Below are 15511 nucleotides of genomic sequence, written 5' to 3'. Positions count from 1 at the left end.
CAGTTTTCGCATGAGCTTGAAGAAGCTCACTTCAAGTTCCAGATGGTCCGTGGAAGTTGTGGGTACGAATGACGTACCTTTCTGTAATAATTCCAATTCATAAATGTTAAGATTTTGATCGCTAATGTTGATGACAAGTTGTTCTGAGGTTAAGTCTTTTTGGGTTTCTTCTCCTTCTCCTTGGTTGTGGCAGTCGTGCTGCGAGTATTTGGAGGATCCCTTTCCTTCTCTTTTTCCTTTTCTCTTCCCTCGCCGGGGTCTCCTCTTTGAGATTGGCCCTGTTCTAAAAAAGGGCTACTGTCGGGAGTCTTGCTGGTAGTGGGTTCCACTGTGGAGGTTTGCTCCTGTGGTGTGCGTGTTGGTTGTTGCTTTCGTGACTTTTGACTGGATTCACTCTCGGTGGATGAGGTGTCAGTGTTCGAGTTGTAAGGACGATTTCTGCGTTTTTGAGCATAGATGTCAGCCCACGAATGATCAAATCATCTGCACTAAAGCAGACAAGGGGGGAGCAATCGTTATTATGAACACTAACATGTATGATGCCAAAGTAATGGAACACGTCAGTGACCTGAATACTTACAGCAAACTAATTTGTAACCCCACCATGGAATATTCAACTACCTTGAGGAACATCATTGAACGAGCATCGCGACATGGTACAATCACAGAAAGAACTAAAAACTTTCTCACGACCGTCAACCCCAAAAGTCCATCCTTAAGAATGCTACCCAAGATACACAAGGATTTGAAAAACCCACCCATGAGACCCATAGTCTCTACCATAGGCAGCTTGCATCAACCCATAGGACAACTGATTGATAAATACTTACAACCCTCAGTACAAAAAATGCAAACATATATCAAGGACACAACCGACTTTTTACTCAAATTACGTAAATTACCAGTGGATCCAACTGAGAAGTTGATATTATGTACGGCAGACGTCTGCAGTCTGTATACCAGCATCCCACACGACATGGGGATTGAAGCAATAGAAGCAGCTCTCTTGAAGACCGATCTAGATCAAGACTTTCAACTGTTCCTTATGGAACTGATGTACTTCACCTTGTACCACAGCTATTTTAGAGTGAAAGATGAATGGTACCAACAACTTACAGGGATGGCAATGGGCAATTCAGCAGCCCCTGTGTATGCGAACATTTTTATGCAATGGTATGAAACACAACACATTCTCAATAATAGTGATTGGACTAAACACCTCAAAATGATAACTCGATACATCGATGATTATTTCATCGTCTGGACTGACACTGAAGAGTCACTAAGAACGCAACTTAACAAATTCAATACCATTGATCAACGACTTCAATTAACTTGGGAGATCTCAGATACCTCGGTTAACTTTCTTGATGTGAAAGTCAGTGTAACTCCACAAGGCTTCGTCACTGATCTGTACGTGAAGCCCACAGACAGGAATAATATGTTATTACATTCCAGCTTCCATGAACCTAACCTTATACGGAACTTACCGTACTCTCAAATGGCGAGAGTTAAAAGAATTTCGTCAGATTCAACTACCTTGACAGTGAGACTTAATGAAATGTCCAAAAAGTTCATCAACAGAGGTTATCCTAAATCTTTAATAGAGGATACGAAAAAGAGGATTGTGGAGACTGATAGAGACAAGTTATTAACACCTACCAACAAACCTGAACAAACACGGACGGTGGTAGTCTCTAAATACTCGACTTCAAGCAGGAAATTCAAACAAAGTATCATGAAACACTGGTCAATCCTGAACTTAGAACCTGACTTTGGGAACTCTTTTAACCAATCACCAATATTTGCCTATACCAGGGCCAGAAATTTAGGTGAAATGGTACAACTTAAACCTAAAGAGAGCATTTCATTCCATGGAACTAGACCCTGTTTAAATTGCGGCAATTGCAATAATATTATTAAAGGTAATTCAATCCAACATCCGAGATATGGCAACTCCATCAAACTACATGTTAATGCCACCTGTGACTCCAGTAACTTAATATACGGAATCAAATGCCCATGTGGGAAGCTATACGTTGGGAAAACCGAGCGCCGCATGAAGGTTCGACTCACGGAACATAAGTCCAATATCAGACTCAAAAACTCTAAGTCAGCTCTATCATCGCATTTTGTTGAAGCTCAACATAATGTATCTCAAATCAAGTTTATCATTCTTGAGATAGTCACAAAACAAGAAGGAAGAGACAATAACAAATTTCTGCTTCGGAGAGAGAACTATTGGATCTACAAATTATCGACCCAGAAGCCAATGGGCCTCAATGAAAGAATTGAATTTTCCTGTTACTTATGATTTAATTGCTCTAAATACCTGTTTGTGATGTTATTGTGTGTATTCCCGTTCATTAGCATGTTGACACTGCCTAAAAACAGCATACTCTTAACACCGTCTAACGTAGCCATCTGGTTAGTTGTGTGCGCTTACATCCTCACAGACCTGGGTTCGATCCCACGTTAGGTTTAGATTTACATGGCCCAAATTTCTTTTATTGCTTTTTTAACTTTTTTTGAAACTCACATTACATTTTATATTTCGTTAGCATCTTATACACTACATTACCATGTTTTTTTTGGTAATGTTAAACACAATGGTTTGAAGCTTCTAACCGAAAACCCCGATACGAACAGCTTAAACTGTTAAGTTTAGTCTGTTTACTCTGTTCATGAGACCGTGAGCACACCTGTGATACTCTCCCATTTGAATTTAAGAAGCGCGGCAAACGAAGGTTTCCCGCCGGCGTTTTGCAGGGAACAAACATCGGACCTAAGCACATTGACGTATCCGCTCAGGTTAGTTTTCACCATCTCAATACACTGCACCCAGTAGAATGTGGTTTTTCATACCACGGAGTGTAACACCGTTTCATGTACTTTTCCTTTAGATTTTTCACATAACTGCTTACAAGAAGCACGTAAGTGAGACGTCGTTTTCCAAACCTCCATGTATATAGGTAGCAATGTAGAATGTTTTTGGACACGCAATGTTATAAGATGGTTTATCGTTCGTTTGCTTTATCTTCTCCTTTAATCACTTACCAATATGTTTTGTAAAAAGTTTGATTTTACATGATACTTGACATATCAGTTACTATGATTCTAATACATATGTATATTGTTGTTTTTAGTGTCAATTCCCTGATGAAGGGCATAGCAAAAATGCCCGAAATGCATTGGACACGCCTTGAAAGACAGTGCTTAAAAGTTTAACGCTGCAAATGATTGTTTAAAACCATCAATGAGTTTTGCAAAAAAACAAAAAAAGAACTTTAATATGGAATAAATATGAACTATAATGAACATTGAATGGAAGTCACTTTCTTGTTTTCAAGGAGGGACAACAGTTTGTGTGCCAACTAAGGGATGAGACCAGAGATCATCTGGCCTCACGTTTCAGTATCTAGTCTGACGTCGTTGGGCCCTCGACGCCACCTTGGTGAGCACCTATAAAACCACAAGAGACTTTTGATCCTCATTTCAACTTTTTCAATAGCTGTGCATCTATCCGCTAAACAGTTACATTTAATATGGGCAATGGATTCTAATTTATGACTATAAAAGTAGATTGTCCCAGTCCCGATAATTTCTGATCCAAAATAAAGGCAATAAATTACATATTTTTAAGAAAAGAGAGAGAATTCCTACTCATGAAAGTGACTAGTGCATAGTATGTTATAGGTTATGATGTACAAAACGAGTCAATTCTAAGTAAATTACATATTGAATAAAACCTAAATCATATATGTACATCTGTCAATTCCTGAAGAGTCCCTGTGTCAAAAAGGGACATGCGCTTCCATGCATTTGACTTGGTAAGTAAGGCAGGGCATTCTTCCTTAAAACTACAATAGATGCAAAGTCCATATCCATTAGATCCAAAATCCAAAAAGTCCCATATCATTCCATGATTGTGTTGTTTGCATCTTATTACCCAAAGAGACTTCATATTTATTGATTTTCATGCAGTTCCCCCATCTAATTTGAGTATACTTTAGTTCCTGTTCGAGCTCGAACGAGAGAGGCATCATCTCGGTGTGTATTCTTTGTTTGTCCCTGGTAAACTTTTTTTGCACTTGTTGAATAGTTGTAACTTACAGAAACCATTCGTCCAAGATGTGACAAAAAGGATGTAGACTGCCATTCCAAAGTTCTTATTCCTAGATAGATCTATAATACTACAAGTGTATGTGCAATTTTGCATCCAAATTATGCCTAAATGGATTTTCAGTACCAATGACTAGGATGAGTCGAGATTCTGTTCTTCTTAGGTTCAAGGTTCTGTCACCTCCACATTCTTTTTGAGATAGATAGATATAGATATTATAGATATATATATATCTATCTATCTATCTATCTATCTATCTATCTAGATATAAATAGATATACACACACACACAATTTACAGAAAGTAAGATTTCTATTAGTTTAATGCAAAGTCTCCAAATTTGAAACACTCCTAATGCTATTTGTTTATGAATTGTTTTCATCCAGGCATTCACTGAACTTCACAGTCTATCTCTTGTGCTCACACTAGTCTCCTGTGCATTAGCTTTATGTTGGCATCATAGAATTTTTATGGAGAATTGTTAACTTACCAAGGACGACACCAAGGCTGAACTAGAAACGCTGGGCACCTTATCCACAATGGCTTGTTTCATGTATCGTTCAATGGCCTGCAACATTGTCCCCTGGCAAGAGAAGGTAAGTAAAGAACACAATTTAAAGTCCTAACTAGAGATTCTCAGTTGTTTCCGATACAGCCCATGTATTCTCAGTCAATCAGGTGCAGATTTATGTATTTATTTTGTACTAGAATGTTATGACTTATGCAGGCATAGCAGTTCTACACTTCGTGCCACTGGAATTATGCAGTGGGGTGGAGCAAATTATGCAGCAAGAAAAGCAACTTATTCAACATTATGCAGCACATTTGGTGACATACCTTAATTATTTTGAGATTTTCACATGTTCACATTGTCTGGCAAAGGTGTATCCCAATTACTATCAGTTCAACACCTTCATACATTGTTTGGAAAGTGAGGCAAATCCACAATCATGTAGAAGCATCTCAGCCCCAGAATGACAAAATTTCAGTGGCCTTGGCTAAGCCTGATGGAGAAGGGCACTTACAGCTTAGCAATCTAACTAGTATTGAGGCCCATCATAGAACAGACTTGAGAATAAACCAACTAAGATCTACTACAAGATCTCTGGTCTGATTCAGGTCATTTGGACACAAGTTAATCTCCTCCCTGTTTTAGCTTCATACTCGAATACTGTGAAAAGCTAATGTTTACAAATAATGTATTGGTGACATCGTTTAATGCTTTCCAAATGTGTGAAGTGAAATGTAGCAAAACTGAAATATATTTAATATAACCATGTACAGGGGTCACCCGACATAGCAATGACTCCAGATATAGAATAACCAATGGTTATTTGTATTAGGCTTAATGCAAATTACCATTTTTTAAGATCAAAGGAAACCTTTTTATGATGTATATAAGGTTTGTGTGTCTTTTTATGTTGTATGTAAAAACATTTTCTATTTTGTAACTTTGTGTTTTATGTATAATTGCTTCTAGCCCTGAAGAAGTCACAGTGGTGACGAAACGCGTTGGCTGCTAGCAATATCTTGAACACCATGCTTATCTTTGAATAAAAAGCCCTACTACATATCTGTCAAGATCTGGACTTCACTTCTTCTTGGAAAGCGCTAAAGTTGTTTATGTGTTAACATTATTGCATAACTGAGCAAAAAGTACAATGTATATATAATCTCCCTTGTGCGGGTCCTTTTGCTATTATCATTTGGACACAATACCATGTGAGCTTCTTTTACAAAGGTTGCTTTACGTTGCCCTTGCTAACATATAAATAGGGACAGTTAGACACTGTGGCGCCAATTTTTCTGAGAAAAATACAGGAATATTGGTTATATATATTTTGGACACTTTCTTCAGTTTCTGTATCTATTCTTCTCTTTCTAGGATGAAATGGTGCACACAGACTAACCTGCAAGGAGTGTCACAGACTACTTAAACACTGTTGTCTCTGGTGCTGTTTTATTGAAATGGTGGCTAAACTAAGTTACAGGATGAGCTTAAGAGTGGGAAACTGCCTAATGAGCCTTTGGAGGGAATTTGCCCAGCCTGATTTACATTAGTATCCCCTCTGACCGAACGTGTCAAGCATGTATGCACAAACACACAGGCACAAACACACAAACGAAGACCAAGTAGGGGAGGGCAGAGAGAATCTTGCATCATGACAGAGGCAGAAGTAGTGTGTGGGGGCACAGTCTACATGTATTTCAATTAACTAGCATTCAAAACAAACACAGCAAAATCCATTTAATTATTTTTACCGTTAAATGGAGAACCAACAATATATACTTTTATGGTAGTTTCTACAATGTCTGTGTTTTTCTACCACAGATTCTACCGTCTGCCCGCTTCCACCCACACCAGAAACTTGGATATATTGTCACATACATTAGTTAACTTCTCCTAATGTTGAAACTTTACAAGGAGTTCTTCCAGTAGTCAATGAGCTTAGCACATTGAACTTTCCATGACCTAACACTATATAAACACCTGAAAATAGGAATTCAAATCATTGGTCCTGGATGAAGAATGCCCTTTACCTTCAGGAAGAACAATTGCTTAAATACTTCACCAGACACATGGCATAGCAGAAAGGTAAAAGCAGTGCAATCACATCTGAAATGTAATCACTATTGTCTAGGTGTACTCAGTTGACGGGGGAAAAACAGTCACATGGGACATAGGCCAGATGCATAAAAGGGTTTGGGCCATTCTGTTTCAATGGGAAAATGTGTTGATACATATGGCCCTAAGGGTTCAGTACAGGCTTATGATAAAGCATAAGAAAGGGGCCCTCCCAGTCAGTTTGGAACAAGGAAGCATTAACCAGCGGTACTTAGGCTAGGTCAGCTCCAAAGGAAGTTCCACACCTAAAAGTTAACAAGCATTGGCAAAGCCAATTTGTCTTGATTATGTGAAATGTATTGGTTTTGTGGAATGCAGTAGCATTATGTAGCATTGCATTATTTGGCATGAAGTGGCATTGTGTGGGGTAGAGTGGCACTATGAGGTGACGAGTGACAGCGTATGGTATGTGGAGTAGCACCTGAGTGGCACTAAGTGGAGTGGAATTCAGTGGAGTGAAGTAGCATCCTGTGGTGCAAAGTGGAGTGGCATAGAGTGGAGTGGCATGTCTCAAAGCACTTTAACATCTCTTCAGGAGTAGTAAGTGGAGTGGCATTGTGTGGTATAGAGTGGAGTGGCATTGTGTGGCACTGAGTGGAGTGAAATGGCATTGTGTGCCGTGGAAATGTGCGGTGATGAGTAGAAACCTACGTAGTTAAATGATGAGACTATAAACAGGTCAACTGACCAGTAGCTGATCCAAGAATTAAGCAAACGCAAGGAGATGATGGACGGAGCACTGAAAGTTTTCAGACACTTACCCCCAGTCACTATTAGATCTGGGTTGAATCCATAATAATTCTTTTGCTCACTTCGCCACCCTAGCTCAAACTCAGCCATATGCAAATCAGTCTTGACCCTGTTCCTCGTGGGAACAGTCCAGCCCTAAATGCCAAGCCAGAATTTCCCTGGATCGGAAACAAGCATCCTGGGACCGGATTCGGGTTAACACCCCTCATCAGCCAGGCTAGCTTGAATCCAGTGGCAAAGTGATCAAGGGACACATGTCTGGGCATACCCTGCCAACTTAGGGCGAATAAAGCAAACACACGGAGATGATGGATGGAGCGCTGAAACTTTTCAGACACTCACTCCCAGTCATAGATCTGGGTTGAATCGATCATTGTTCAATAGCTCACTACGCCACCCCAGTTCATACTCAGCTAAATGAAAATCAGTCTTGACCTGGTTCCTCGTGGAAACAGTCCACCCCAAACTGCCAAGTCGGGTCTTTCCTAGACCAGAAACAAGCATCCTGGTACTGGTTTCGGGGTAACACCCCTCATCAGCCAGGCTAGCTTGAATCCAGTGGCAAAGTGACCCAAGAATTGCCACATCCCTGAACGCCATTTACGGCCCTTTATTCCAAGAGCTCATGTATACTGCTGCTTCTCGGTATTAGCATCCACCTCTGTTAGCCCTGTCAGCTTATTGACCAACTCAACGGCTTTACAATCCAAAGAAATCGATAATTTCTGAAGTCATTCTAATATTAGTTTGGCGCGGCCAGCAGGGCATCATTTTCACTGTGTGCTGTTAACGTGTGTGCTAATTATAATTCCTCCCCCTACGCATTTGGAAAATGATCTCAAACCTAAACAAAATAATTCTGAGCACCACAGTTGAGGGACTGAAAATCCAGTGCATCTACTTTGGAAGCTCCCTAACAGCATAACATGCCGAGCTAATAAAGAGTGTTCGCTGAAATAAAATGAGGCAGATCCTAACTAAGTCAAACAAGATGCATGACCTCTGAGATTGAGGTTACAGTTGTTCACAAAACGTCCCACGGTACTCATAAGCTGAGCTGAATACACATTACTCGTTTATGGTCTAAGAAAGCAAACAAGCTATACAAACACAATTAGAAGAAAAATTGTCGCAATAAATTGCAATCCTTGCACACTTTTCCTAAATGGCCACTTATCACAGGCAAGCACATACTTACACTATCCATATCAACCATGCACCTAGCACATTGTACAATATCACTGGAAAGAAATCATGCCCTTGCATCTTTGCAGAAGTTAGCAAACAAATGAGCCATCTTAAATGAGTTCAGATGTCCTGAGCAATAGCAGTCCTCACACAATGTTGGTCACTCTTATTGATTTCAATCTGAAAAATAAATGCTTCCAAGCGCTACAACAGTGCTACCACTGTGGCATAAGTGTCAAACTTGAGATAATGGCATACACAGCTTGTGTGATTCAGAATTACAATACTGAAGGCAAAATGAAAGGTTACATTAGCCTATAGCCTTTATGTCTGCACTCGCTGCAAGACAAAATAAGGCACGGCTGCCACTGTGTCACATTCCTATTCAGTGATTCAAGTCCGACGAGAATACCACCCTACTTTGGTTAAAGCCTAAATATAAAGAACAATAATTCTCAAGAACTATAAAAGCAAAGCAACATATGCAACTTGGAAGACAGGCTTCTCTGTAACCCCAATTTGAGCATCTGTTTCATGGTCATCATGGCCCTTAGGCTAAGTTGTAAACCAAGGCTACTGATTCACACAAAAAGTCTTACATTTCCGGGCGTGGTTAAAACGGGGCATGTTTTGAAAGTGACCCAATCACACTAAACAGGCAGTCAGCCATCCAGTGCGTGTTTATTGAACACATCACTGATTGGACATTGGTCATGGGCCCTGGTGCCTGTAAGGAAAAAAGCCCCTTTGATTGCTGTTGGGGTATTTAAACATTAATTACCCGTGTTCTATGGGCTACTCAGATTGCTGTTGGGAGATTAAAATTAGGGTTCAAATACTCACTCAGGACTCTGAGCCGCAGTGCCTCTGCACCTATGGTAGCTCCGACGCTGCTTAAAACATACCCTGTGCGAAGTGTTGCGGACGTTGGAAAGCAGAACGGTTTGTTGTATATATTGTGGCTTGTCTGCCACCTCTTTATACTGTTGTATAGCATTTTAGGACCCTAGTGTAATTTTCCCGATTTATGCCCTTATATAGGTATAAATCACCATGTCCTTATATAGGCATAGAAATCATAACCATATTGAGACATACCTCATGCAGTCCAAATACGGCATGGCTACTTCCACTAGTTCCGAAAATCCACAACGATTTCTTGGAAAACTCGGCTTCAGCAGTTAGGGACTTCCCCTTGCTTGAATATTGATTTGTCCAAGAACTCATGGAGTTTTCAAAGAAATGAGACTCTTTGATGACGTTATTATGTCCACCTTTAAGTCAAACTCTGCACCTTCAAGGTATAAATATGCCCACACTTGCCCAAGCAAACACACGGTGGTTTGGAGCAGTTCGACTATCTACTTGCCCGACGCATCTCGCTACAGCAAGTGTCGAAGGAAGCCGACCCTCCAGCAGAGGCACAGAGAGACGCTGTCTTTTCTCCTGCCGAGAAAACCAGTTCCAGTGTTTCCAAGATCCCCTTGCAGGGTGTTGGGAAATCGAGTCCTGAGACCGAGAGATACAAGACCTCCTTCATTCTAAACTAAGGTACGGAGCGGATTAGACCCTAAGAGAAATCTTGGATAGATTCTTGGCAAAAGAATACTAAGCTTATGCTACACCACACCTACTTCTTCCCTCGTACTAGACTTAGGTTAGGTACACCGGGGTAGGCGTATTTTAGAAGCACAAGTTGAGTACTTTTAGTCTTTATTTATTTATATATGTATTTTATGGCTTAGAAACCATACCATGCTTTTACAGTATTATTTTAGAACACTCTTCTTGCTGTAGGCATTATACTTTACAGCCAGTCTTATGATTGTAGCAGTTCATTTCTTTTGCATGAGAAAGAAGACTGTTCAATAAATACTTTTATTGAAAACGCCAGTCTTTCTATTTTCTCTGCACCTCTGATGAAACGAAGCATGCACGAATGACTGAGTAAAATATCTATCTATTGTTTCCACGACTCTAAAGATACATTTTATCTTGGGGAAACAAAGTTGTCATGTTTATGCGCGGGTCAGAAACTAATCCCTTCTTGTGAATTCGAGAAAGTTTCTAGTGACCTCTGAGCTAGCTAGCACTCACAATTAAGTTTAATATATTCGATAGAGACCTAGTAGACATAAGTCCTATGTCATATCTATAGGATATATTATTCCTATGCGCAGAGCCTATTGGGAATATAGGAACTACACTACAATACTGGTTACCTACCACTCGTCAAACAACACAGTCCCGGTATAACTTCAAACCTGTCTTTAGTGACCAGGTATTCAAAACCGCTGTGTTCAGACATGCTCCCACCTACTAAAACCAAGTGCCCCATTGCACACCGTACAATCGCTGTCTAGTTGTTTGTGTTTGAGGGAACACAACTGTCAACATAGTGCCCAGACCATTTTCAAGATTCAAGGGCTGTCTGCGGTGGCAGAGTGGTTGACAGCTAACTGTCTGCAATTAAATGCAGCTAAGACAGAGGTGTTGCTAGTTGGTAGGAACACTCATTTGTGGGGAGATCACTGGTGGCCATCTACATTGGGGAAAGCCCCTGAGCCAAAGACGGAACTGAAAAATCTGGGAGTCTGGCTTGACTAGACATTAAGCTTCTCTACTCATACCAAAAAAGTTGCCGCCACTTGTTTCGGCATCTTACGCAGCTTGAAACCTGTCCTGAAATTTTTTGATTCTGCCACCAGGCAGCTGATAGTCCAGTCTACAGTGTTGTCTAGACTTGACTATGCCTGTTCCCTGCTGCTAGGTGCTAATCAGGCAGAAATCATCCGAATGCAACGCACTCAAAATGCGGCTGCCAGAGCACTAGTAGGCTTACCCAGATTTAGCCCTATTCTGCTACCATCCGAAGGCTCCATTGGCTTCCATTAGCCCAACGGATACAGTTTAAGACTCTCTGTATCTCGTTTAAAATTCTTAGACTGACTACTCCAAAAATGCTCTGTACGCTTCTGAACTTGTATGTCCCCTCGCGGGCACTACGTTCGGCTGGTCAAAACCTGGTCGAAGTTCCCCGATTCAAACGAAGTAGAGCGGGAGGACGCTCGTTCCACGTCCTAGCAGCAAAATCATGGAATGCCTTACCAACTCACATTAGAGAAATGAAAAGCCTGTCCGTCTTTAGGAAAGCCATAAAAACATATTTATTCCTGTAAAGATTTCTTTTGTGGTGCCTATTCCATTATTCCACTCTTGGTTTCTTCTACGGGATTTAGCGCCGGGACGCCCCTTCGCTGGGGCAGCTGCGCGCTTTACAAGTTCCAATAACATAACATAACATTTGAGGTTGCAAACTCAAAATGGCTACACCTAGTTACCCATGTGCTTGCCTCCAAAGAGGGCAGTCTATCACGCATTACAATATGATGGTTCCCAGTGCAGTGTCTTCAAAACTCAAATTAAAAGGCACAGACTTTTCTGGGTCTCTGACCTGTGACCTACTAAAGAAATGTGTCCTTTTTAGAAGGATGGGGTGGGGAGATCACATCGCTATGGCATTTTGCCACCAGGGACCAAAGATACAGCAGCCAGGATGCCTGAATGGTTTCGAGCCCTTGAACTGATTGCAGAGACTACGAAGGGCTATAGCTTCCCATGAAGGGCACGGCTATCAGAAAGCAGAACTGACTGAAGTGAATGCCTGGGCATTCAGTATTCTGGTTAAGTCTGGCACCACTGAAAACTAGGTAAGGCAGCCAGCGCACAGGTAGGCAGTTTTTGAACAGCTGTGTTCAGGGCATGCTAAGCTGGGCCCTGTTCAGCAAGAACGTGCATTTTGCATCAGGAGGAGGCTAGAGGGCAAGGGAGCAACATACATTGTACGGTTTGTGGATAACAGAGATGGAGCCAAGTGGCGGCAGTGAAAGAAATAATACCTTCCAGACGGATGTGCCTTAGATAATGTCCTTTGCGGCTCGCGCAGGGATTCACAAAAATAACTATTGTTGGACAGAATGCAGAACAATGTCATACATTCACCCCAGTACAGAGATCTGGGCCTAAATCCATTGTTTCTTTGCTCACCATGTCATTCCTGTTTGGACCCAGCCCTATGCAAATCAGTCTTGACCCAGCACCCAATGGGAACAATCCAGTCTGAACTGCCAGCCCAGGTCCTACCTGGACAGGAAATGAGCATCCTAGGACCGGTTTAAATGGGAAGGTGTGGCTTGGCAGTTCGGGCTGGACAGTTCCCACGAGGCACAGGGTCAGACTGATTTGCATATGTCTGAACTGGGATGGCGGAGTGAGCTAAAGAATGATGATGGATTAAACCCAGATCAGTTGACTGGGGGTGATTGCTTGCAATGTTCAACACTCATTCCATCATCCCCTTTTCTTTTTTCGCCCCAAGTTGGCAGGGTATGCCCAGACGTGGGTACCTTGCTCACTTTGCCACTGGATTCAGCTAGCCTGGCTGATGATGGCTGATTAGCCAGAAACCGGTCCCAGGATGCTGGTTTCCGGTCCAGGGAAGACATGGCTTGACAGTTCAGGCTGGACTGTTCCAATGAGGCGCAGGGTCAGACTGATTTGCATATGGCCATGTCTGAACTGGGGTGGCAGAGTGAGCTAAAGAATAATGATGGATTAAACCCAGATCTGTTGACTGGGTGTGAGTGCTTGCAATGTTCAACACTCCGTCCATCATCCCCTTTGGTTTTGCTTCGCGCAGGGATTCAGGTAGAAATAGTACCGGAATCAAATCGCGAGCAGCAAATGCACACTAATTAAGTTGAATAAACCTGTATTTGGTCAATGTGCCACAAAAAGATATGGAAGTGACGTGTGGGAAGAGCTGCTGAATTAGAAAGCAGCAAAGAAGAGTGATAGAGATGCAAACGAATGGTAGGTAATGGTGGGATAAAAGCCCCCTTTTAGACCTAAATGTTTTATTTATTTTTATTTAAAGACAACAGATCTTCGCCAAACGACCACGCAGGCACGCTGGCTGCAGGCTCAACCTAAAGAGGGTAATGGCCCACCTTCAGTCAAAATACAATGGCTTATAACAAATTCATGTATTAAGTTTCATCATCCTCAGTCTAGAGGTTACCTCACTTCAGAACGTGGGCTCCACAACTTCCAGGAATGGCACTGGTTTAAGGATGAAATTCATGACCCCAATATTTTCTGACCGAATCCAAGTAAAAGAAGAAACAGATTATCCAACTGCGTCTTTCAAACTACTTCCACAACGTCCTCCTGGTCATATTTTGTTTCTATTACACTGAAGAGAGCTTACAAATTTGTAGCCCAAAATGTGCCATTCCAGAAAAAAACGCAGAGCTGCCTACAATGGTTGGCAGGAGGAACTAGGTTACAATGAGTGTGCACAGAGTCCAGTGGTTCTCTAAAGGCATAGCAGAGGCTAAAGTAGATAATACCTCGCTCTCTTTTGGGGTAGTGTGGTTGAGCAGTCGGGCTTATCAGAGGGTATAGTTACCCATGTGCTGTACACACTCAGGCAAGAAAGGATGAAACACACTTAGACGGAATCCAGACCAATTGTTTGTATGAAAAGTTTTTATTTTGTCGTTTTATTTCTAGTACCAAGATTTACTTAGTAGCAGGTAAGTTATACTTTTCATTCAAATTTACTTTTCAAAAGACAGTGAGCACTGGTTTTGTAGGAACATTCAGATTATTTTTGCAGTTGAGAAAACGGTTTGTAAGTTATCCAAAAACACTTTAAATGACTTTCAGATTACTTTTGGATTATTTTGTAGGTACTTTTCTAGTTTGGTGTGAAACGAACTCCTAACACAGTTTAAGCAACGCGGGACATCAGCCAACAGGTTAACTCTTTTAAAGGCACTAAGTTGCTTTTATTGCAGTACAAGACAGTTCAACAATTTTTCAAAGAAAACCCACCACACAATCCTATGGAGAAAACAAACTGTTAGGTTTACAGGTAAGTAAACAGTTTTGGATATGGAGTTTTGGGGAGTTGAACTAAGGTTCAAGTTGACACTGAAGGGGCACCACCAGCGGCACTAGTACGGCAGGGTGAAAGTGAAGGGCGCCAATGTTAGCCAATGGGGCACCTCGGTTGGAGGCTGCTCATGTGCAGGCCAATTGGTCTTGGGACGCAAGCTCCTGGGTTTAAGGTGAAGGCAAAGGGGGTCCCAAATTAGCACTAAGAATACACCACCAGCGGCGGCTGGGTGCAGGGTGCTTAGGAGGTGTCGGGAGCCCTATACAATCCTACGGAGGTTGCCAGTTTTGGATTACGGCTGCAGGCTTGGTCCAGGTAGTCTTCCGAGAGGAACCAGCAGCTGGGCAGGTTAATAGAGATGTTGCTCAATTTCAGGAAACTTCTGAATCGGGTCACCAGGACACAGGGACGGAAACTGTAGGGTGCCTTTTGATGTCGGGAAACTGTTTACAAGAGATGGGTGGGGCTGTGGTGAAGAGGCCGCAGGCGTCTACACGGTACCTTTGAGGTGACACCCTGAGATGATCTGGAGGGCAGAACTGCTGGGGGACCACACCAGGACGGATGGACCCTCGAGACACATATTGTGGACGATGGGTGCAGAGGTAAGGCTTGGAGCAGGGATTCTTGGTCCTGCAGGGGTTGGATCTTCTTTTGTGGACAAGGCTACTGTCCTTGGGAGTCTCAAGTCTTTGTTGAAGTGGGGGGTTCAGTACTCACAAAGTCTGGAGGTCGCTGATTCTTTTTGAAGTCATTGATTTCTCCCGAGTTTCAGGCAGGCCGGAAGGGCTGGGGCCAAATCAGTTGGGCCTGGAGTCTTTACTGCTGCGATGTCTTCGGGATTCCAATCTTCTTAGGTTGT

General features: G+C 42.0%; 1 protein-coding gene across 2 annotated transcripts in view; it reads right to left on the bottom strand.

Annotated features, from left to right (window-relative positions):
- COPG2 (coat protein complex I subunit gamma 2) overlaps positions 1–15511 on the bottom strand; it is a 408642-nt gene that overhangs the window by 307804 nt on the left and 85327 nt on the right. For both annotated transcript variants that reach the window (XM_078677502.1, XM_078677504.1), the window contains exon 7: positions 4614–4706. In XM_078677502.1, the coding sequence (XP_078533628.1) occupies positions 4614–4706 (93 nt within the window). The remainder of the gene's footprint in view (positions 1–4613; positions 4707–15511) is intronic.

Source organism: Lissotriton helveticus, chromosome 1_1 (genome assembly GCF_964261635.1).
Source record: "Lissotriton helveticus chromosome 1_1, aLisHel1.1, whole genome shotgun sequence".
Lineage (NCBI taxonomy): Eukaryota > Metazoa > Chordata > Amphibia > Caudata > Salamandridae > Lissotriton > Lissotriton helveticus.
The sequence above is the reverse complement of the archived record's forward strand: the minus strand, read 5'-3'. Positions and strand labels throughout refer to the sequence as shown.